The 27450-nt window shown below is 32.7% G+C and overlaps 1 protein-coding gene across 1 annotated transcript in view; it reads left to right on the forward strand.

The window, feature by feature from the left end:
• Positions 1 to 27450, forward strand: part of LOC123701829 (transcription factor Sox-17-alpha-A) — a 109803-nt gene that overhangs the window by 22479 nt on the left and 59874 nt on the right. The window contains exon 3 of the mRNA XM_045649408.1: positions 1924 to 2309. Coding sequence (XP_045505364.1) covers positions 1924 to 2309 — 386 coding nt within the window. The remainder of the gene's footprint in view (positions 1 to 1923; positions 2310 to 27450) is intronic.

Consider the following 27450-nt stretch of genomic DNA (forward strand, 5'->3'; position numbering starts at 1 on the left):
TTTTGCCTGTTTTAATCTGCCTACTTGGAACATCACTTGGCCAGCCTGAACCTTCAGAAGAGGCCTCATTACACGCTGTTTTAAGTTGATGCGGGATAAAAAATAAATACACCATAAACATTAATACAACCCTATATAAAAAGTAGCTATGTTGAAAATCATTATAAATTTCATCCCAATTCAATGCTAAGGTTTTTAATTAATGGATGGATATTTGGACGTAAAGGTACATGTTTATATTGTATGGTAGTTATTATTTCACACAGAAACGTCATATTGCGTCTGAAATTTCATACAGAGAGAAATTAAAGTCTGAGCATATTTTGGAATAGATATCTACCTACCTACTAATTCATCTACTACAGAAGCTACAAATCTCTTAAGACATTATTATTATTTAATTTTTATATAATATAGCTTTAGAGGTTGCATGTCATCCGACTATTAATAATATTTATTATAATAATTCATTGCCTTACAAAAAATAGTTTCACGAATTGAATCATAAATTATTTTTTACTTGACACTGAAAATTTTACTATAATTTATTTTACTCTATAATCCCCTTTGATTATTGTTTACCCGTAAGCCTTTTCCAAGATTTCCTCTATAAAAATTCAGAAATACTTTTTGATCAATAATTTTATTAAACCTATTCTTCCATGCAAATGCTTCATATTTATCTATTCTTTATAAAACCGCCTCTTTTTCAAACTATTTATTTTTCAATAACATCGATTATAAATCCCCTTTTTCGCAGTCGGTTAAAAAGAGAACACATAATGGCAATAATAAAGTGATTCCCACAGCGGCGCTTGCGTTCTCAGAACGAGCGGTGTCGAGTGAGGCGCTAACTTTCATATAAATTCGGAATCGCTTCTTGTGAGGTTATGATTACCTGGTACTTGTCTATGTGGTAGGTTGTATCGGGTTTTACTTACGTTGGAGTAAATAATAGATGATATTGTTGTAAATTTCATATAAATTCTAAATTGCTTCTTGTGAGGTTTTGTTTACCTGGTACCTGCCTATGTGGTAGGTTGTATCGAGTTTTACTTGCCTAATAAATATATAATAATAAATATAGGTTTGTTGATTGGTAGAATGATAGTGGAAGTCTTGTGGAAGTTAAGTTTTCTTCAAAGCAACATTTTGAATACTTCCCTGAAGGATTCGAATGCTAGGTACCTGACGCAAGAACACATTCTCTAGGCAATTTGCATAACACTTACTAAATTAACACAAAATTATTTATACGCCCCTCCGTAGAACAATACTTTATACTATACATCATGTCAGAGAATCTTCAATCTTCATATTTCTTCAAATGCAATACTTCTTTATCCTCATTACAACTTCGTCTGTGCAAAAAGAAACAACAAATTACGCAGCAAAACTTTCCACGGAGAATTCCGCAAAAGTGCAATTCAACGACGCGTCTCTTAGAAACCACCTAAGTCGAGCTCCTATTCCGTCGTCAATCGATTAGCTGTAAAGATAAAACGTCTCGAGTTACCGCCGTTTCCTCATATCGTTGCTGATACCGGTATACCGGCGAAATGACACCGATTACGTTCTGAATTCCACCGATACGCAAAGCTCGGATGCACTAGTTCTGCATTATACCTAATATGAGCATAGTACATTGTAAACATAGTTCTATCGTATAACATTACATGCATATTATATACCTGAGTATTTCGCGTATATTCTGGTCTAGTAGGATTGAACACAGTGTAAAGTGTCATATTATAAATAAATTGACACGGAATGTATACCCACCTTCTTTTATATATGTATGCATATTGAGGTTTTTTTACATACCTATGACACATTTATTTATCCCCTTGCTATCAGACTTCCCTTTTTTTGAACATTTTAGTTTTGCAACTTAAACTTTCTAATGATCAAACTCTTCCACAGTATGATGGACTCCGGAGGCCCCGGCATCGGCTCTCCCCCCACTTACCACAGAAGCTACGAGCAATACGTCCAAGGGGCTGTTGAAAACAGCACAGACTCCGCGCAGGACCAGACCAGTCCAGAACTGGTCGTCTGGTCAACGCTGCCTTATGGTCTCGACTACAGGACGCAATACGACTACAGGAATCCGTACGAATCTAGAGATTTCTCGACGCAGCAGTATGCTAGAGCGCCGTTTACAACTAAAATGGGACAGGCCAAAGCGCTCAAAGAGGCGAGGATACGTAGACCCATGAATGCCTTCATGGTATGGGCGAAGGTGGAAAGAAAGAAGCTGGCTGATGAGAACCCTGATCTGCACAATGCTGATTTGAGCAAAATGCTAGGTGAGTGATTTTCTATTTTATCTAGGTACATATATACTATATAGGTATAAATATCTATCATAACAATATGAAGTTATAAAATGAATTGATTATGCACTTAATTCGTATATGTAAAATATAGTTCGATGAAAATGTATTTTGTATGACGTTTAAAATTATTTTCAGTAATAGTTTGATATAACTGAGAATTACCATATTAAAATATTATTCAATACGGTAAGATTATTAGTTTTTAGATATGCTTTACTTTCTCTCACGCGTCCTACTATAAAATACAGATTTAGTTACGCGCAAATAACGTGCGTAGGACGTGCGAAGGTTTAAAGTTTTATCTTTTACATTACCATTATCACTTATCAGAAATTAAGATGATTCAACGAACACGACGAAACAATTAGCTGTAAACCATAAGATACACAAAGCTACTTATACACTTATTATACAACTAGCTTCCGCCCACGACTTTGTACGTGCATCCCCGTTTTTGCCCGTTCCCGCAAGAATTTCGGGAAATCCTTTCTTAGCGGATGCCTACGTCCTAACATCTACCTGCATGCCAAATTTCAGCCCGATACGTCCAGTGGTTTGGGCTGTGCGTTGATAGATCACTATATCAGTCACCTTTGAGTTTTATAAGATTAATTATATATAGACTAGCCTTTTTATAAAAATGAACACACCAAATAATATTAAAAGCCATACATACTATGGTTATACTAAATATTTCGTTCATAACCGCCCAAGCTACATGAGTAAGCATAAAAAGGCAATCTTATTTGAATTTCAAATGTAACAAACGCCTTGTTACTTCATTTACAATTTGGTTATTAATCTTAACATTTTATACATAAATGGAATTGTCTGTTTGTGATTGAACAAGAAAATAAAAGAATTTATAACTATATCATTATTATTAACTCCGTTATTATAAAAAAAAATAAGACTAGATTTATATATACCCGGCAAATGTTTATCTGACAGGACATACCTACTTTGGGGTTAAATAGTTAAAACCATTATTTTTAGCATACCTAGCAAATATAAACAAAAGTCATAAAAATTGTTTAGAATGAATTTGGTGAAACATTGTGACACGAGATTTTTAAATAATATGTCTATTACGCAGATGACATAATTATATGTAAAACTTTTTAAATACTGTTAAAAATATCAAATCGGAGCATTGAGATAATATTACTACGTATGGAGAAGACACCACGAACAAAATCTGTGCGCCATTTTTTTTTATTTAACGAAGTTTTAAAAATTATTATCTAGTTACCACTTACCGATGAAAGTTATTCCTTTGCACTTTTCCGTATTATTTGTATTATTTGTGCAATATCGTAACACACGAAGGCATATTTGATGCGTTTCACTTTAAAACAAATAAAAAATGAGCGTGCAGTTACGCCATATGGCGTATGTTGAGCGGAACATTAGTGACGTAGGCGGTGTCGTCTCCATAAGTATATCTCAATGAATCGGAGATACGATTTCCGTTACGTAATTTATTGAGTTTTTCCAATGCACAAGTGAAAATTGTTCATGGAATATCACTTCATGCTATTTATAATACAAAGGTAATATATCCAAATAACTGACGATTAAAATCAATCCTTAACCATATCAATACAGAATACAATTTCGTTTAAACTGAACATCGTCATAAAAAAAAACTGAACCTGTTAAAAATTAATATGCATTATATTAAAGAGTGAAAAGTTATAATTAATTAGGTGAGTTCAGCCATAACAGGACTACAGTATAAAACAAAAAAATATGCAAAAACATTCACAATAACACAATTATACATTCTTTAATCGTAAAAGGGTAGTGACAACTTAATTAGTGCCTGATTATTGAAGTTAAGTATATATTTTAATTATTTTTTGTATGATCGCTTTGGTATTGCTACAAAGTTTCATCGAAATCGGTTCAGCAATGGTGTAAAAATGCATCAGTGCAATGCATTCATTTTTATCAAACATGTAATCATGTTAATGTTTATAATGATATTTTATATATTAAATTAAACCTTTAACGTATTAAAATATTAAAAACAATACAGTTGATCTTTTTACTTATTCGTAACAGAAAAACTAGCTAAAATGTTTTTATTTTAAACTACATTATTGAGCGAAGTGCTCAATAATAATATGTATAGAAAAGATACCTTAAAATAAGCATAGTTACCTAGTACCTACCATAGTTCGTTAAATTTCATAATCTATACTTCTTTTTAATTTAAACAATAAAAGGAAAAATTGAATTTGCCTGCTTGTGTAGAGATATGAAAAGATTATTATACATTTACCTTATTTTTAATTTTATCCGCAACTAAAATAAGACAAGCTCAAAAATGGCTAAGCCAAGTTTGGTCCAATTTTCGGGTTAGTAGCCAAATAAAAGTATAGTTATAATTTGAAGCCGACCTTTAAAACTTTCACCCGAAGTGTAGGGGACACGAACTCGACAATCGTACAGTCATGTGAAAAAGTTTTTTATGATTTATATTTTACTAGCTGCGCTCCTCGGTTTCACCCGCATTGCCTATAACCTTCCTCGATAAATGGGCTATCAAACACCGAAAGAATTTTTCAAATCGGACCAGTAGTTTCTGAGATGAGCGCGTTCAAACAAACAAACTAACTTTACAGCTTTGAAATCTAATATATAAAAATCAATGCCACTTTTCGTTGTAATTCCATAACTCGAGAACGGCTGAACCGATTTCGATAATTCTTTTTTTATTATATTCCTTGAAGTACGAGGATGGTTCTTATGTAGAGAAAACGTTAATATGTACCACGGGCGAAGCCGGGGCGGACCGCTAGTATTAGTATGGATTTGTATGGTAATTATTTACAATTAAAGACATTATCTTTAAGATGAAACTCCATTAATTAATAGACAGTAAATATAAAGAGCCTAATTTGAACAAGAGATTATTAAAAAGAAAACAACTTCGGCACACTATTTGCGCACTCCTCCACTGCAGTTATTGAATTATCAAAAAAGACATTATTTTAAATTTGAACCTGGTTTATTATAACGCTACTTTTTTCGATTTTATCCTCGAATTACTTATTATAATATACCAAAATAGAGCAGATCCAAAACCATTGCTTCATGATTTTTTTTTAGTTTATCTCTAACGGTACTAAAACATCTGCACCCGACTGTACAGTTTGATATGGCAAGTCATTATGATCCCGCGTGGGTGGCTAGATGCTATCGCGGTTAATGAAATAAAACCCGAATAAAAAATATTAACCGGCCAAGCGTGTGCCGGCTTATTTAGCTAAGAATTGTAATTGGGCTTCTAGAAAGATCTGTTTGTTATATTGTAGAGGCAATATGGGATTCGTATGTTTTAGTAAAGGAATTATAGTAAATATTCATATAGGATAAATTACTCGGTACAAACTGTTACAGTGTTCAAGCATTTCATTAAAATTGTGATCTTTTTAATGTGTTGTTTGTTCACATATTTTATGTTAAGAGCAAAATTTCTACTTTCTAACCCTATTAATTTATAACAATTTTGAAAACTGTTACGTAACTACACTAATTTCCATTAGATAAGATTTATACCTGATAATTTTTATGCGGTAGACCGCATAAAAATTCAAAATATGATATGTGAAATCACTTCCAAGTTCTCTTTAGTCTTTATACTATGGTTATAGTGAAGCCTAATTTTCAGGATTGTTTTTTCGTCGAATTAGTTAAAATGTTTCTTCTTGAAGAGAGTTAAACATACAAGAATACTGTATTACGCTATACCTCAGTCCTCAATATGTGTTGTCAGTCAGTTTACCTTTTTATAAATTTAGATTGTAATACACGGTGACAAACAAACATATGAAATGTTCCTTATGAGGCGACACCTTACAAGGCGTACACCATAAGGAGCATTTCTTTTCATATTCGTAACCATTTCACAGAAGTCATGTTTTCCTGGTGGTAATTTTGTGTCTTTAGTGATTAATGCTATGACGTTTTCGCTTCGCTTTTGTTTTATGAGTGACTAGCTGTGCTCCCCGGTGTCACCTGCGTGGCTCCAATCCTGTTGGTCTTAGCGTGATAATATATAACCTTCCTCGATGAATGGGCTATCTAAGTATCTAACACCGAAATAATTTTTCAAATCGTTCCTGAGATTAGCGCGTTCAAACAAACAAACTCTTCAGTTTTATAATATTTGTATAGATTATTTGGTCTGAGTTATTAGTTTCAACTATGAACATAAATTCTTTGATTGCATGATATTGATACAATTAAATAAATGCACAACTAAATATGTACAGTAGGCAACATTTATAATGCAATTTTAATGTTAACAATCTAAATTTAACACATCTTATTGGCTCATTATAGCTACTTTAATCTAATACTAATTTTTAAGACTGGTTTATATTTTTTATGCTAGTTGCTCTATCGCCTAAAAACGAATAGACCGATTTGGCTAATATGCCGCACGATTACCTGGAACAACTTGTTGTTACTTTTATTTCTAACCTCTAAACTACGAAAGGAATATCCTAGTAATAATTTGTAGGTATAAGCGGTTTCGGATATAAAACCACAGAACAGTTATTAATGAAATAATAACAAATACATGATAGCGGGTAAAACCCCCATTTGTTTACAAATTCATATTAACCTCAGCTTATATAATACTATGATTCATACACTATTATTAATTTTAAATATCAAATTATGTAATATAGAAATATTATTTTATTATTCATAAACTTGTAAACAAGAAAATATTCTCTCTTTTCTTTAATATTATTTTATTATTTATAAACTTGTCAACAAGAAAATATTCTCTTGAGTTGTTTTCTTCATACTAATCATTCTATCACACCCACTTTTACATTTTAACTATTTTTCATATTAAGGTACATATTTGGTTCGTTATAAATTATAATATGATCAAAATGAAAAACGAATGTTAGGTATCTCCTTTTACAAAAGTTTTCAATTTGGTGGCATATTTTATTTTGAATGAAAAAACGTAAAAAATAAAAATTGCTAATGTAATAAGGCTACCTACTGTAGAAAAATGAAAATGTATTGGCCGAAAGCGTTTGTACATGTTTTTTCATTTAATAATTAAATATGTAGTTGATTTATATATAGATATTAACTTATTAACAACACACAACGTAAAAGTCGCACATAATAACATTAAGGAAGCGTCAATCAAACGCATTATTATTCAAGAGTGTCATTATATGACCTTGGCTCTATCCTTGCGTTAATTGGCTAAATTGCACACCCTATATAGCCTGTAATATCGTAACAGACGTACGGCCTCAATTATGAGTAGATTTATATTGGTGTTAAATGCTATTAGATAAAACGGAAGCGAATCATGTTTGATGGGGTTTTGAGAAGATATTATGTCAGTGTAAAGTTGCGCATCATCGTCATTATCAGCCTACATTTGTCCACTGCTGGAGTTGGACATAGGCCTCAGCCATGGCACGCCACTGAGCCCGGTCGTTCGTTCGTTGTCGCCAGTTTTGACCAGCAACCCTGCGGATGTCGTCACTCCACCTTGTAGCACTAGCAGGGCATGCGCATCTTTTAACTAAATCTGCCTTATTTCTGAATACAGGGTGCTGATTTGAATTAAAGCCAGAATATTTGTATCTACTGAAAATGTATTTAGAATCTATTTCTTTCTTATGATAATATTAGGTATACAGTAAAATACGGTTTAAGTAATAAATAAAGACTAGTGCAGAATATAACGTTAAAATTTTTTAGTACAAAATTTATTTTCATAGCTGACGTTAGTATGTATGGACTATGGATCATTAATTAATAGATAAACTTAATAGTATCATTAAATATCTACCTCATTAAGTTATTAATGGTATCATTTCCATTTTTAAAATGTTGCCAGCTTAAAAAACTTGCACATATTCTCGTATTGCGGTATTGGAATGTTTTAGATTCCGATATGTAATTATATAAATACATATTTGTCGTGCGAGCCTGGACACTTGTGGGTAATTAAGTTTATAACATTCGTATTAAATAATAATTTAAAAATGAAATGAAGTTATTAATCCGGAGTTATTTGTGAACGGAATGCAGTTCTGAAGAACATGACAGTTCTTTAAACGTTAATTAACTTATGTGATTGGAAAATAGTATCTATCGAGTGATTTTTTATAAGTAGTTATATTTGGTGTCAGCCCTTGCATAAACAATAACGATAAAATTGAAATATTACATAAAGAGAAATCGGTTTAAATAATTTTAATTAAACTATGTACCAAATAAATTAATTCTCTAATCTTTGAGAACTGCAATCAAATGATTTCTAATGTTGTCTAGTTATTATAATATACAGACAAAGCCAGGATGAATAACATATCTCTATAAACATCAACGTCCCTTTCACCAATGATAATTCATAACAAGTTTGTAGGAGTAATTAAAAACACGCATACGCTTATCTGTATAACTTCATTCACAAATGACAGCTATATTTGGTATTGCCAGCGTTTATCTGATAGAAAAATGTACTTTTATGGGGCTTTGGTATCTATGGTTTCATATTTAAAAAGTTTAGAGATACTAGAGAGGAAGTATCTGTTAAATGTTTGTGTCTTTGATCGCGCTAGGATAAGATTTTTAATATGCTAAATCAGGAAAGAGCGTTTCAAAATTAGTTATAATTCGGCGACAGACTTCTCAGCTTTTAATTTTACTATAAAAAGAATACTGAATCATATGCATAATTTCTGTCTATAGTCCAGTTAAACTACACATAAAATAATAGTTTTACACACTTATAAAATCCTGTAACATGCGCAGTTATACCATACTTACAAAATGCATTCCCACGTTACATTCAAGCGAATTTAGGAAACCTGGAAACCACGTGCTCCGAAATCTAAACCTATCTTTGAAACCTAGGCAGGTAAGCTTCCCCGAACGCCGAAATCCGTATAAACGTTGTTCTAAGAAATATAACAAAAAGCCACCGGCACATATCGCACAGTCACATCACGTAGACAATAATAATACAATTAATTCCGTATGTCACATCTGATAAACGTACTCCATGGTTTGTGTGCGGCGATCGACACCTTTATATCCAAGGAATAGAGCTCATTTTCGCATATCCAAAGAATGTATAAATTTGTGTGTCCATATATGAAAGTGAGTGGAGGGGGCACTTCCACTTGGGAGGTAATCCCTGAGGAAAATTGTCTTTCCTTAACGTAATCGTAGATACGCATAAGCATTAGTCTTCAATGTGCTGGCTGGATTTATTGTTATGTTATTTTAATGTATGTGCAATTCGTAAAAAACATTAAATTTGAATTATTTAAATTCTCTAAGATAAATGACATAGTTTAGAAGCAAGTGCATTGACATCAATGAATAAATATTTATAGTTCATTTTCTATAAATCTCTCATTATTTTTTTATTAAAGAAAAAGACCTTTCCAATTTATCTGTTACTGTTTTCTACTTTCCAAAAATATTGGTTTAGGATATAAAAAGTAACAAACAACCAAACATTATTACATACTTTATTTTACTTCAGTCATCTATTTTGTTTTGATACTCGAATAAAAATAACCTCATTTCATATAAAGCTCCCAAACAACATTATTTACGAAAATATTCTCGAAAAAGTATTTCTCAAATCGACTCAATAGTTACAGACATACAAACACACAAATAAAATCCTCTCCATGAAATAAATAAATATTTCACCAAATCATCTAACAAGAAACTTATTACCATTAATTATACACAAATAATTACAAATCAAACCCACGAACGTAATTGACTTGTTAAATTCAAAGCTGGCATTTAGGAAAATTTGATTTATCTTCAAATAAGTTGGTATTTAGCGTATCTCTGTAATAAAAGGGTATTGAGTTTCCATAGCAACCATTCGTCATGGAGACTAGCCAATTGAAAATTCGATAAGATGGAATTCTTTAAAAATATGTGGGTAGTTCGGGTAGTTAGATTGTATGTTTATTTTTTATAGCAACGAATGTGTTGTTATAGTTAAATAGTTTCTTACAAACGTTAAAATTAAACCCAGATGCCAGAAGAATAAAACGTCTCGTAAAGTAAATTGCTTCAAAAAATTTGAACAATAATAAGTATAAAGTTTATAATAAGTTTATATTTATATTATAAACCAATGTGTTCGAATTTGTGATAGAATTAATACTTTTTGTTTGTTTTCGTCATATAATCAAAACATTATCAAACTCGAACTCGAACTCAAACTCAAACATTTATTTATTCAATTTGACTTCTTTTAGAAGCACTTTCGAATCGTCATTAGATATTTTAACATTTACCACCGATTTAGAAAGCAGTATCTATGGAGAAGAACCGGCAAGAAAATCCATAGTTATCCATCCATCATAATGACGATATTAGTTTTTGATATGCAAACAAACAAACAATGATACCTACCTGTGTACGTACAAATTAGCGATCTATTCGGACATCAAATGTCATACGAAATTTAAAACCGCAAGTTGCGCACGCGCCGCCATGACTCACACATGCACACACAATAGGGTCAATATGGCCCTGTCGCATAAATGATGATTTTATAAACCACAGACTAGAAAACCGTTTTTAGAGGTCCGTATGCAGAGGGAAAACTTTTAGAGTTCCGTTCCCAAATAAAACGGTACGTGTTACCATATTTCGTTGTCTGTCCGTCTGTCACCAAGCTGTATCTAAGAAATCGTTATACATAGTTAGATAGTTGAAATTTACAGAGATGATGTATTTCTGATAGCGACATAACAACATGTAATAAAAAATGAGGTTTCGCAATCATAAATTATTGGATGGGTGAATTTTTTTTGCAGAACACTCTTTAGCTTATGTGTACGGAACCCTTAGTCGTGAGTCTCATTTTTTATATCTACACATTTATTTTTTTTCTACAGAGTTTAACACTGGCAACATACAAGTGACAAATTCTTTTTTAAAACCTTCATTAATCTTATTTGCCAGCTAGAAATTCAAACTCGGAATAAGTTTTAAAAGCTCGTTCGAAATTTGAACTGCGCACGCGCCTCGAACATGACTCACAAACGCAATAGGGTCAACGTCGCTCCGTTGCGCTATACGATATAACCATAGTTCACTTACCAAGTTTTGATTGGTACTTTATGAGTGGAGGTAATCGTTTTGATACTTGACATTGTTTTTTTTTTATTTTCTAACTTAAATGTACACAAATATACCTATTATTTTTATAATCAGGTCACAGGTCTATTTATTCTATGAATATCTGTGGTATCTGGGAGACACCTGTTAACTCTAAAAAGTAAAATTTTCAGGAGAAGCAATTTAACACATTATTGGCTGCTAAAAATTAGATATAAGATATAAATGAATTATGTCATACTTTCATGAAATATCATATATTAATCATATTTTCGCTTGTACAGTTAACAAAATTGACGCAGTAGTTTAGCGAATAATGTGACTTATCAGATTTTATCAGATTTAAACCAAAAAAAAAATATTGCAGTGGAATGGACTTATCTCAAAATGAGCAAAATAAAAATAATAATTATTTAATTGTTATTCATTTAATTAAAACAATTTAACGTTATTTTTGTTATATTTCTTTATTTCTAAGTTAATTTCACAATGGAATCACTGTTATGGCTAATTTTAATAAAAGTATGGACTTAACAGGAGTGTACATGCAAATAAAAATTTAAATAAAGGCACATATCAAATAAATACCAAAACAAAAGAATCACTCATTTGGATACTAATCATAATCTTCTTCGCTATCTGAGTAGTTTTACAAAACAGAAGCTGATTGGTTCAAATTAGAATAGAAATCGCGATATACTGGATCAATGAATTGCATAAGATCCATTAAATCTTTAAACTTTTTGGTTTAAGATTTAATGGATCAATCGCCAATCCTCCGCCTGTTCAGGGCGTAATGTTTTTCCAAGCAAGAGATTGTTTTGAAGTGTCAATATTTTTTTTAACAAAATTCTTACTCAGTAGTTTCGAAAAACCGTAAAATTCGGTTTGTGTCATAAGTTTCACCGAGAAATTTTTGCTTGTTATTTTTATAACATTCACCCAATCCTGAGGAACTGCAATATTCGGGTTGTACTCTTTAACAAATCTTTCTATCAACGCATGATCACCGTCAATGAAGTGAAAATAAATGAGTGTGACCTGGCACGAAAAACTTGTGGTGGATTTCTTTAAGGGTAGATTTTTGAGCCAATGCAATACACAAGATAACAGGTAATATAAAGGGTGGTTCTTAATTACGTTGACAAATTTGAAAATAATAAATTTAAAAAATGGGACTTGCTGCGTTGCTTTTGTTTTTTAAATATTATTTTCACGTGATTTGGCGCCAACTTAAAGTTATTTTTGAAGAGAATAAATTAAAAAATAGTAATTGTTTGCAATAATATCCTTATATGAGGCTGGTAAGCGGCAGTGCGAGATACTGCGACTTCTCGGTATCAGTCGGCAGTTAGTTTCTGCTGCTATTAAACGCTACGATGAGCAGAAAATGAACTGCGAGGACGCCTCGGCTTCGACTGTCGACATAATATCGTCAAATAAAGATTGACCCGCAATCCACAAGCCAAGGTAATAAAAATGGCTCGAGATTTAGGTGTAAGTCATTCAACGTTGCAACGAGTTGTTAAAAATGAGCTCAAGTTAACAGCATACAAGCTGCGAAAAGCGCAGCAATTTGGATGATAAAGATAAAAAAATACGCCTTGAAAGATGTCGCTTACTGAAAGCCCGCTCCGCTGGTGAAGCGTGGAAAAATATTTTTTTCACAGATGAAGAAATTTTTCCGATTGAACAGTCTCATAACATCCAAAACGATAGAGTTTACTCTTTTAGTCGCCCTGGAGCCACATCAATTATCCCCCATCGGCAATAACCTGATTCAGTCATGGTTTGGCATGGCATTTGCTCAACAGTAAAACCTCCTCTCGTTTTCGTAAAAAAGGTGTGAAAATGAATCAAGAAAAATACCGACGCGATATTTTGGAGAGTGTAGTTCTTCTTTGGAGCCAGCAGCACTTCGGCGACCAACAGTGGACTTTTCAACAGTACTCTGCTCCATCTCACATGGCCTCAAATGTGCAGCAGTGGTGTATGGACCATTTCCCAGAGTTCATAAGTTCCAAGGAATGGCCTCTATATTCACTAGACCTTAATGAAATGGATTATAGCGTATGGTAAATTCTAGAGGCGAGGGCCTGTGCAACTTCACACAGAAGTGTAGACGCGCTGAAGGCAACACTTACTCGTGAGTGGAACAAAATATCTGAAGAGGAGCTACGGATAATCGTCGAAAACTTCAGGAAACGTTAGCCTTTGTATTAAAGCTAAAGGTGGTTATTTTGAAAATATAATTAATGAAAATAAATAGATATTTACATTAAAACTAGCTTTCCGCCCGCGGCTTCGCCCGCGTTTTCAGAGAAAACCCCGCATAGTTCCCTTTCCCGTGGGATTTTCGGGATAAAACCTATCCTATCTCTCAAGTTGGATTGAACTGCACATGGTGTGCGAATTTTATTATAATCGGTTAAGTGGTTTAGGAGTCCATTGAGGACAAACATTGTGACACGAGATTTATATATATTAAGAGATAACACTGTATTTTTGTTATTTAGTAGTCACCGTTATATTTATCAAATTGGAAATATAAATCCAAATCTGATACGTTTCAATAATTAACATGTAGGTATCTCATGTTTTTGGTTCATACGCGGTAACTGGGACTTAACAAGTTTTAGTCCATAGGCATAAAGCTTGGAATTAACATTTATGTACTTGTTTTATTAGTTATCAGGTTTGGCATCAAAAGTTACTATGATATATTAATGATAATTATAATATATCTTGATTGTAGCAAAAAATTTTGGATTTAACAGGAGTGTACCATTTTTTTCATCTGCTTCCCGTGGACGTAGAGATATCACGTCTGGATCAAAAAAATCTGCGCTTTCTGTACTTATCAAACATGTATCTAACAAAATTTTGCCAAAAATGGAGTTAACAGGTTTCTCCCAGATGCCACAGATATATAGATTAGTTTCTTATCAATAAACAATCGTACCGCTAAAGAAATAAAGCATGAATGTAGAGAGGCACCGTTGCTTCAAAACTGCAACATTAACTGTACCAACATACATTATGTATAAGTTACTCAAATGCAATATATTTAAATAAAAAATACATTTCCTTTCAGTTCCCATGTAGGTATTTTTTACATATGTGTGAATGAAATACACAAAATTGACACACACAGACGTTTTTATTTCGTATGCCGCTAATGTTGTGGAATGTTTTATGTTCTGTCTGTAAGTAAATTAATGTAATGATTTAATTATAATATTAATGTGTGACATTGTTCGCCCGTTAAAGCCCTCAACTCCAATAAAGATGTTATGCTTGGTTTAATGAACTCATTTGCTGGAATTATTATATGTGTGTACATTTATGTCTGCTTTATATGACTACCTAGGTGGTAGTCTCTGTCATGTTTCGTCTGTTTATAATTTTAACATAGATAAGCCAACAAACGAACTTTAAAACGTTTCTAATTAAATAACTGCTTATTTTGAAACATGCGTACTTTATAAATATCAAATCAACTTTTTAGTCAATATTTTCGGCTATTTGATCCACTCAATTTAGCTCGAAAAGTATTTGAAGATATGCATTCTTATACATATACATGCTTATATGCTTTCATACATTCAATAGTTTAGTCTTCAATTACCCTATGTTAAAACATTCGATATTTTAGTTGACAAAATACAGGAAAAATATGTTAAGGAATAAGAAAATAGTATCAAAACGTGTCATTTCCGCTACAAGCGCCTACATCGCTACGGAGGTAAGGCACGAATACATTATATTGAAGTAGGCGAATTCTCAATAGATATGATGCCGACGACAAATTGTTATTGCGAGTTAATCGATGCGATCTATATATCGATTAGGGAATCGATTTCTGAAATCGAGATACTTTTGTTCCGAGTTGATTGTATTTGTTTTTTTTTTAAGTACCTATAGGCTTCTTTAACTTACTTTGAGGATAAGATTTCTAAGGAAGAAGGATCTGCTGTCACTTCTATGACGTGATCAGATTATTTTTATACTTAGAGAATTCTTTTCGATTGATATTTTTTGAAACAGATTTTCTTGTCGCACTAAATTTTAAGGTAGTTTTATATCATAATGCTGTTATTTCTTCCTCACGATTGAAATGTATATTTTGAATTGCCAAGAGCTTAGGTGCCTTCTGATCTAAGTTTAAGAAATTTAACCATTTAAAAAATTAATTTCATTCTTTAAAGCAAAAAATAAAGAAATTATATGAATGTTTTTAATCAAGTTCTATTTTAATGCATTGTGTATATAGAACATTTCAGTAGAAACACTAATTATTGTGCATACGTGATGTTACAACAACAAATTAAAAAATCAGAAAATATAGCGTCATCTATAAAAAAAAACGAACTTAAAACATACAACAAACATGGCACCGCATTCCAATTGCATCTAATAACCTCAAAATCGAATGCAAAATGGCGAATTGTAATGACGCCGATTCATTTAACATTCCGACATGCCATAACAGCGTACGCATTTTCATTTGGAACCATTGTTTCAAAGATATTAGTATTGATTTAAATAAATAAATTAATCGTATGCGATCGCGAATAGCATCAGTTTGGCACGCGTGGACAACGGCTGATGAATCGATAATATTGTAGATTGTTGATTAAATTAGAGTTCCCTATGAAGTATACCTACTTTAATTGTAGTTAAAGTAAAGTAAATATGTATCGGTGTATAAAGGTGACATGTTACTGATTATAAATACGTGTAAAGTAAAACCTTTGAAAAAAGTGTCCTGTTTGATCGTGAAAGTAAAAATGACAGACATTTTTTCTCATTTTCAGTATTAATTAATTCTTTATAATTATTAACAACACAAATATAATCAACTTTCAACCTAGCCCATTTTGCAAAAACTAAGACATCGAAATAATTCGATCAAAGATAAATACCTACCTATCACGATATTACAACCCCAGCGAGTTCTATACAAAACAGCATAAAGAAAAACCACACGGAACCATAGACATAAAGCTCGGTCCACACAATCAAAGTGCATTAAATTTGCAGTTTTTCATTGTAAACAAACTATATCATTTTGTAGTCAGAACGCGGTGTACAAGAATGTAGGTGTAAACGATGGACCAACAAACAATAATGCGATTGTAAATTATTATTTTTTTACATAGGTATATGGTTATAGCTTCCGTTCATTTTCATATAAACATGTAGCATGATAATTTCCTTCTACAATTCAGGGGCCGTATTACGACCTCTTATTTCCAGACAGTTTACGCCGTGAATTGAACTGACTGGCAAATTAATAGTATACCATATTTAACCATAGCTGGTTATTGCCATAATAATATGAATTTGCCAGTCAGTTCAATTCACGGCGTAATCTGTCTGGAAATAAGAGGTCATAAGGCCCCAGGTCTTGTTGAGTTTTATTTTGGACATAAAAGGTCTGTAACCAAACTTTTAAATCAAATGAAGCGTTTATAACGCAGAATTTATGATAGTTCTATAGATAATTATTTTTTAGAAAAATAAATCTTGATTAGAAAATGACCTGAGAAAGCAAAATGCTGTTGTTAATAACTTGCAGTATATTGGTTCAAGCATTATAATTAATTTTTGTCGCGTAAAATCCAAGTAAGAGCAACTATAGAGTTTCTTGCCTCTCTAAAAACTGCTTATAAAATTATTTTTAGGTATGTTAGGTCATAAGGCAGTGTATCTGTTCACAAAGTTTCAACCTAATCTGTTCTGTAGTATTTTATAAAACTCCAAAACAATTTCAAATCCTAAAAACATTGTTTCTAAAATTAAAACGATTTTATTTAAAACTTCCAACTCGAATACGGTTGTTCAAATATTTCGGACTAATTATATATTCTAAGCATACATTATACATTTAAATTAATGTATTAATCATATCCTATACATATGTATACGCGATACCCGAATTAAGAAAATGATTAAAATACATAAAACCTCACTTGAATATTAATTTATTTTGACTTGTTGGAAACTGGTAATGTACCTTTGATCTTAGCTTACCTAAAATGTATTAGGATAATTAACTTTTAATATTTAGTATTATAAATATAGATTATAGTCACAGATTATAGTGTTAAGAAAATAAAAGTTCCGAACAAAAAGCTACAAGTAGAGCAATTTCAGAAAAAATTGTTCACCCATCCAATTCATTATCGTGCCAAATATTGCTTAACTTTTTTTGATATTTGCAATGATTGCAACAGAACATCTGTGAAACAATGTTTCTTTTCTGTCATTCATGTATCTTTAAAAATACGTAACAGATTTTTATGATATTTTTTCAGTAGACAGAGTGGCACTCGAAGAATATTTTTGTTTTTGACAAAACGAAAATAAGTAATGATACAAAGCCAAGCCAATCGAGAGTTTCAAAGAAATATACATTAAGCTACTTAATCTAGACCATTTTCCTCAAGTCCTAATCTAAATTCCGATCAGACTGCAGACTGCACGGTGCTTATAATTAAATAAATATACCTACTTTACATTATTCAAACAAACTTTGACGTATTTCATATTACTCATTGTGACTCATTTGCTTATGGATTATGGAAAGGTGTGACGTCATTAATATGACAAACAATGTGAAGGAATCGATATTTTTTCCATCTACTTATACATTACAAGCTGCCCTCCGCGGTTTCAGCCGCGTGGCTTCGTTCCTGTTGGTCTTAGCGTGATGATATAGCCTATAAGCCTTCCTCGATGAATGGGCTATCTAACACTGAAAGAATTTTTCAAATCGGACCAGTAGTTCCTGAGATTAGCGCGTTCAAACAAACAAACAATCACGATAGATAGGCAGCGTTGGCTCAATAATAATGATTGTCAATATTTGCCGCCTTTAGGGCGATTATGAATAAACATCCATAATGACGGACGATCATAGACATTTAGGCCTTCTACATTATCGTGATAGCGTACTTGCCCAACGCTGAGCATTGTGAAGAGGACCCCTTAAAGTCTATACCTACAGGATTACAGGAAAGACACACGTGAACACAGAGGAAGGAATTGAAACTAAAAAGAGAGACGTTAACAAAGTAGGAATGATTAAAAATTAATTTCTTATTGGCCCTCTTTACAATTTGCAGTGTTGGCTCAACAAATGATCGTTGATATTTGCCGCCATTAGGGCGATTAGGTATGAATATTGTGAAAATTGAGGCCCTATACACTATGGTGATTCCCTCTACTCGCCCAATGCTGATCATTGTGAAGAGGGACCCTTAAAGTCTTTACAGGAAATATAACGTGAACATCGAGGAAGGAGTGAAAGCTAAAAATAAAGAAAAACTAAAGACGTTAACAAAGCAGGGATGATATAAAATTGATGTTTCTGTGAGCTTAGAAATTATAGAGCATAGAAACCTATGTCAGAATTCCTTATTTTTACTTAGATTAGGTATATGCCTAATTGCCTAATAATTTATAAATCTAAACTTAGCTACTAGATAAAGATTATTCCTATAGCAATAAATATTCAAGTTTTACGGTAGGTATGATATAGAGCTGAACTCTACAAGTCTCTTACAAAAATATTACGTTAAAATTGAATAAATGAGTAAAGAAAACTCAGCTTAGAACATAGCTTTCTGTATAGAATCATCCAAATACTTACTTCAATTCATCTTCACTAGATATCGACGTACAGACATAACTATACTATAATATCTAGCGTAAATGACAGATGTTTTGAAATTACGTTCAATCGAGCCGTTAACCGCGCATATAATAAACAGCCCACAATTTCCAAGCCCCATATAATTACTTAGTCTTGTGCGCTTTATCTTGTGCTCTGTCCATTCTTAATCTGGAATATTAAGTCCTTATCTAAGAGCGGACAGGTGAACTGACAATTGCAGTGGACGCCGCCTCTTGCTTTGTGATGCCGCGCGGGACCAATGGCGGCCGCTCGCACCGACCAATGGCCGGCGAGAATCGATTGCGTTTATCTGTATCGATGCGCGCGCAAATTGTGAAATTTGGAATTGTGTGACAGATTGCTGTTTTTAATTTTTGGATTGCCAGTTGTTGGCTGCAGTTTCGATTCTACTGTGTAGGTACGCAGAACGCTCTGAAGATGTTCACTTTAAAATTTCTGTTTGTAGACTTAACTTTACTTAACACGGGATGGAAATCTTCAAAATAATATTTTACACACACATTTCATTTAAATAGAATACAATGTTTGTCCTTATCATAAAACGTTGGGTCAATTTCCTGAATGAACCTGCGTAAGTATAATACCAACCTATATTTTTTGCTCTTCCTGTAATATTTTAATCCTATACTTACGTTATCTCTACCTAATTATTTCTAAAATTATAGGTATAAGATATCTAACTAGAAATGTTATCCTAAACCTTTAATTTTTATACCTACTCAATTTCCAATAGGTATAACTATTCAATAAATAACCTAAAACACAAACCAAAACTATTCGCAAACGTCACACTTGCATAACCGTTTCCCGGAAATACAGACTAAAGTAATTTTACACGCCGCGTTATGTAGAAATCATTGTTTTTATATGATTAATTCAATAGACATACTTGGAAGTATGACATTCATAATAGTAGGTAGGTACATCTATGTTTATAAACGTTATATACTTTCGTTTGCAATGTAGAAATTCAATAAGTAACCACAATTTCGTCAAAGAATATGTTTTATTAAAGCAAACATAGATTGATTAAGGGGGGTTAGGCGGTCAGCGAAAATTCAGCTATTCGGGCCTGAGGTAAGCGGTGAGGGGGTCCGCGTTTAGTATGGAATCAACGTGCTCGAAACTAAAAATCGTAAGCGCCATTCACATTTTTATCAAATCACGAATGAAAATATTTAGTATTTTCAAAATCTAAAACAGTCACGAAATCGACAAGGTAAATACCTATGTATTTGTGATTTTATACGAATTATTATCGTAAAATACGGTTGTAATGAGCATTTATATGATATTTTAGAAGTAACTTCAGGATTTTTTTTTATCGAGCAAAATTTTTCCAATCGTGTTTTGGAAACAGTCATCCCATCACACATACGTTCTGTAATACATATTAGAAATTCCAGTGCGAAAAAACTTCAATATTTTCAATTATAGCTCATAGAAAACAGTCCATTTTGCCGTGTTCACCTACTAAGGGCCCTTAACTAACAGACATGACAGATACCAAAAAAGATTGTTTAACGTAGAAACAACTTTTTAAAAATACAATTTGTAAACTTAGCATTAAAGAAAAAAAGCATTAGGTATTTTAAATTAATAAATCAACACATGCTAAAATAATATTATCGCATAGAAGCAATAAAATAATAGAATTATTTAAAATCGAATTCCGAACTTATCGTTCCACATTCGAATATCGATTCAAATTATTCGATTAACAAAAACACGTTTAAAAATCGATGCGACGAAAGATAGAATTGAATTTTAAAACATAAAGCAGGACCGGTGATACAATCTGACGGTTTATCGAATTAACTTTGACTGTCCCGACACTAATTGTATCGATATCGGTTAAAAAGAAATACGAAATGCAAATGGTGGATCACGTGTGCCAGAATATACCTATAGTGCTAGTGTTAAATATTTGGACTTAATGTTTATTCAATACCTGAAGAAGAATAAGGAAAAAATGCCATGTCAGAAGTTTTGGTATAAGTTTTTCAGAGACATTTGTAAGATCCGCTAGATGATATTTTAGAACAAGAAGATGTGTATATTTTGATGTGTGTCATTTTATCCAAGTATGAAAAGCAAATTAACTATTCTTGTAACATTAATTATCGTACATGTTTTAAAAACGTAGGTTATCGAACATTCGAGAATTTCTCAACCCATCTATAGGTAAACCAATCTCAATTACAGAGTACATAAAACACGTTTACTCTCGATTCAGGTATTTAAATAAAAAATAATTACTTCCAACACGCATGCTCCGTAATATTAGCATAGAAATAAACTCGATTTCCTGCTACGTCACCTGGTCGTCCATTTTGAATTGCAAATGCGTTAAGATTTTGAATTTCGAACGCCTCTTGTGTAGGCGAAGGCTTGATTTTTTATTGACAGACGATTTGAGACATTGAAATTTACTTTTTATGTTGCCAGTTAAGTGTTACGTTTCTTTTTTCTGAGAAGTAAAATTCGTTTGTTGTGTTTTGTAAAATAATTTCTCTTAACGATATTGAAAAATATTTGAAGTATGATAATATAATAGGGACAATTCACGATAGACTTTTGGAAATTCCTACAGAACAGAGTGAATAATAAACTTTTATTTAATAATTTCGAACATTTGGTTCTTAACACGTTCGCGGACAGTGCAATCTTACAGGTTGAAGCTAATGAGACACTACTTTTTTTCATACATTGCCCAGGGGCGTAGTGTAACAACACATGGTTAAAAAACCATAATATGATATGACAGAACGGATATAGGCGTAAACGTCGTAAGCACTCAGCATCAGATTCATAGTCACCCAAATGGGTCTTGACTCGATTCAGGGGTAGACGCTGCATCAAACAGGTCTTGAAGACGTTTTTGTTCTTTTTCGAACAAGTCTCGAGACGCCATCTGCAAAAATATTCGTTACAAATTTAGTTAAACAAAATCGTGTTCACAACATAAATATGTTGTTTAGAAAAGCAACTAGACTTGAATTAGTATATCCAGTATGAGTAAAACAATTAAATTACGTTGGAAACAAAATACTCACTTTCTAAATAACAATTGCGCGCGAAAACATGCAGCGACACGCAGGATCACCGCAGCGGCGCAGTACTCGACTAACCGTATGCAAACATGGCGCCCACGGGCGTAGTGTTCGCGAGAGAGGGGTATAAAAATATGAATGTGTGCGTGGAAGTACCTTCCTTTGACGAATTTTTGTAAATAATACAGTGACAGTACAAAAGTCGTAATTATACCTGTCAAGACAGTACAACATGCCGTTCTTTATGATAGTATGAAAAATCGCACGGCGTGTGGCGTACTGATTTTATGCAAGTAAAAACTGATACGTCGACAGACGTACTGTCGTAACACTTTTAGCTGTATAGACGCCTGTGTTCGTTACTGTCCGCGAACGTGTTAATTAATTTGTGAACATCCCTACATCACCATTAGATTTACCTTCGCATCATGACGCGTCCTATGTACAGACGGGTACTCATAACTCAAAATGGTACTGTAGCGTCCTGCGTACAACGGCTGTTCATAACGCGGCCAATGACTTTGAAGGTCACCTGTAGTTCTTACAAGTGAATGTTTCCAGTATAAAAAATATTTCTCTATGCCTTAAACATTTATAATTCGAATCGACACGACTCCGAGACAGGCAATAGAGACCAAAACCACAAAATAAAAAAAAAAAGTGAATCATTGATTGAGTTGCGTCATCGGCCATAGTTTGTGACATTTCTCTTGTTCAACGAATATTTGGATTGTGAATTATGCCGAGAGGAATAATTAGATGAGTGATAATTGAGACGTATATTACTGGAAATTTTACGTAGAATACGTTTATGATATTGGTTTTAGGGATATTTGAAGAATACTCAGTGAAAAAGTGTCTCAACTTTTCAGTGCGGAAGACGCAAAATGGCGCTTTTTTTCTTGTTTGTGAATAATGGATATTTGTTATTATTCATAGTGAAATACGTTGTGTTAAATGTGTGAAAATATAAGTGAATGTATTTGGCAATCGTGTAGTGATATGAAAACGTGAATATGATCATTTGATGACTCACCATTATCATGTAAGTGTTAGTATGTAAGCAATTAAAATTAAAACAAAAGAAAATCAATTTTTTATAATTTTATAGAAAAAATATATCGTCATGATTACATTTTTATGCTATAACTAGTTTCTTCCTCTTTCCAAAAATATATCATACATGGCATATAATTATAGAACAATAGGGTAAATAAAATTTTCAAACTCGGTAGTCATAAAAAAGCTAGATTTCGTAAACTACCTCGACATACTTGGGACGCATAACATCTGCGCATAGGACGCGTCACGGGTTAAAATAATATTCTATTCCGAACTTGATAAATTAATATTTATCTTTCAACAGTGACAGATTATTTAAATCATAAGTTTTTCATAAACGATAACTCAAGAACCAAGATAAAACTTTAACACGGTTCTCAAAATAAACCGTTAACCGTTTCGCGAGTGGGAGGGCGTATCGAGCATTGATAAAAATTATTTCCAAGTTCGTAGAACCCGTTTATTCGCCATATTAAAATGTACTTTATTTCCGTGGCATAAGTTTTAATTTAACATAATTAGTATTTCAATGTGTGAACGTCAGAACGGCGCTTTTCATTGCAAAACGGTTGACAGTTGTCAATCTGTCAGATGTCAGTTTTTTTTATAATGGCGGGGCTACACGGTGGATGACATTTAAATTTCGTGTAACATAGGTAAATAAATTGTGTAATTTATGTACGATGTTAATTATAATAATGTAACTAGCAATTATACCTATAATAATTTTCTATTATTAATTCGAAATACATTACGTATACATTTACATTTAGCTAGAAGATAAAATACTCTGTACAAATAACTATCTAATATAAGGATAGTTTGATCAATTTTATTCTAATAAAATTAAGATAGACACATTCGTAGTTCTCAAAAATAACCAATTATTATTGAGAACTACGAATGTGTCTATCTTAGCAGCCAACTGCTAGCTCAATGTTATGTTAATTCTTTGGTGCCATACCATACTAACCAACAAACCATTTTAGCTTGATAATCAAAATTCAACATGCTCTGTGAACATAAAATCATTTATAGTAAAAACCTTTTCTCTCCTTTCAGGTAAGACAATATATTAATACCAAAAACAGATTCATGGTAAGTAATGTAAATAATTAATATATGAATAAATCAAAAAAGTCGTTCCGCGAATAGCCATGTCAAGCGCTTCGAGCGTCATACGAAACCAAGTTGAACCTACGTCAACAATAAAGAATAGCATTCACGTTCATTCAATCTAACATTGTCTGACAGTGGTTCCTGTCGCCCTACATGCGACACAAAAGCCGCCGTCACGACATCCGACGTGGGACATAATCACGCATTATTTATATTCGATTAAACGCTTAATCATTTCGTGATTAGTGCGTGCCAATTTTACGTCATAAATGATGAATAAAGCCCGTCATTCATTAACTGATTTTAGATACACGTGTGTCGTGGGTTTTATGTGAATTTAAATAAAGGTAGACTGCAAGCTCTTTTACCTATAATATTCTATAGAATGATGGTGTAAAACTGAATTGTTAAATATTAGGTAATTTTGGATTTATTCACATGCAAAGAATTTATTTATAGTTGAAAATATTAATTTCAATACCATAAAAATATCAAATCGTGCTTCTATCGTCTGATTCATCACGAAGTTTCGTTCAATGAATAATGTTTTAAAATCGAATTATTGTTTTAGATAACAACGACATCGGCTTTGCGATGTGATGCGATTATCCTATGAATAATTTTATAATAATCGGATCTGTCTTTGGTGTCTCTATTACAAAAATATAACGTATATACCTACCTATTACGTTGGTACCTATAGAATATTAGAGTAGTTACTAGTATTCTGAATTAAATCTTATATTTTTTTCAGTCATTGAAATAAGAAAGCACTTCATTCGTTCAAAATTAATTCACAAAATTACGGAGGAGACGTCACAACACAACCTATTTACATCTATTTATCACACAATTGTTCTTTGGGATAAGTAAATAATATTATTATTACTTACCTATCCCATTATTGGTATCGTATATAGCATCAGCAAGATGTAATATACTTATTCGAGGGTCCATGCCGCTTTCTTTGCTTATTACTGGCATAAAAAAAAACAAAAAGGGTATTAAAACCCCTTTCCTTTGCATTTATGATCCACTAAAACGCAAATTACATCTGTTCAAATATGAAACAGCAGTCAACGGAAGTTATCAGTGTACAAAATTGATTGATATAGTTTTATCTTGATTCGGTGTATAATTTAGTGCAATTACAATGCCGTTTAACGAGTGATTTTACGCCAACGGTTGGTTAAATTTATTACATGGTGTAGTTAGGAATTATGTGTCTATGATTTGTGTCACTAGGGAATTAATACAATCGAATATAGCTTCTAAACTACCAACAAAATAATATTGACAGATCATTGAGATATACATATGGAGACGACACCGCCTACATCACTTATGTTCCGCTCAACATACGCCATATGGTGATATGGCGTAACTGCACGCTCATTTTTTATTTGTTTTAAATGCCTTCGTGTGTGTTACGATATTGCACAAATAATACGGAAAAGTGCAAAGGAATGACTTTCATCGGTAAGTAGGTACCTACCTAACTAGATAATAATTTTTAAAACTTAGAGCAAAAAAATGGCGCACACATTTTGTTCGTGGTGTCTCCTCCATACGTAGTACTATTATCTCAATGTGATATAATATAGACTTTGATAACATAACAGCTTTTTTTCTTTTTCAATAAAAATTCGACGACATATTGTGACATCCGCCATTTTGCCAGCGTGGTGGATTATATTCTGCACCCTCACAGAGTCTCGTGTCCCAGCAGTGGGATATGTGGGCTGATGATGATGATGAATTTCCAAAGAAGAAAGAGGAATAGCCTTGTAGCAACGCAAAGAAGGTTGATCAAATGATCGATTTTTTTAACGAATAAAAACTAATTGCAAAAATCGATATATTATGTATTGACCCGTGATTGACCCAGTGTTAGAGCCCTTACGCACTAGCGGTTAACCGCGGGGGCGGCTAACTGCGCGGTTAGCCGCTTTCCTATTATATGCAACCGCTTTTATGATTAGTGCGTACAATCATAAGCGGTTGCATATTAAAATGGGAAAGCGGCTAACCGCGCGGTTAGCCGCCCCCGCGGTTAACCGCTATAGTGCGTAAGGGCACTTAGAAAGTTTTCTTTTTATTCATTTAATTAAATAATTTTGCTTTTTATCTATAAGCCTTACATCTAGATAAAAAAACATATTCACAACACAATACTTTGAATGGCATGTGTATGCAGTATGATACATAAAAATGTGTATGTTTATCAGTCGTCTAGTTTCCATAGTACAAGCTTTGCTACTTAGTTTCAGTCTAGATAGTGAGGAATGTCTGGGAATAATTATTTCCTACGAGTCGTATAAGCTTACTTGGGTTCATAAACCGGGATAACATTATAAAATCATTTCATATTCAATTAGCGGTCCGCCCCGGCTTCGCTCGTGGTACATATTTACGTTTTCTCTACATAAGAACCATCCTCGTACTTCAAGGAACATAATAAAAAAAGAATTATCGAAATCGGTCCACCCGTTCACGCGTGATGCCGTGACCAAGGAAAACGGATTTCATTTTCCAGTTTTCTGCTGTTGTTGAAGTGAAACCAGCCAAAGAAGTTTCTCTTCTGACATGTGTGCTCGGCACATACGCTCTTTTTTAAATAAATATACACATTTTAGATATAGATAAGAATTCATTGATAAAAATAAGTGATTGTATCTATATATTATCTACATAACAATCTAAATATAATTCTATAGAGATTTTTTGTTTTCATACACTCATTGCTCGATACAGCTGTAATTAACAAAATGCTTCATGATTTTCAAAAACAGTTCATTCAGTACCACCATTTACAACTATAACGAACAAACATCCTCAAAAATATTATTATTACTCATATTCCACACGGAAGGTCACAGCTCACAGCGTTATTTAAATATGGACGTTCAATGTTTATAGTTGGGAATTTAAACAGTACGGTAACACGACTCGTGTTTAGACTGATCTCGGTTGAATGAACGAAATGAAGTGAATGATTTGTGAATGAGTTGAGCTG

Source organism: Colias croceus, chromosome 22, assembly GCF_905220415.1.
Source record: "Colias croceus chromosome 22, ilColCroc2.1".
NCBI lineage: Eukaryota > Metazoa > Arthropoda > Insecta > Lepidoptera > Pieridae > Colias > Colias croceus.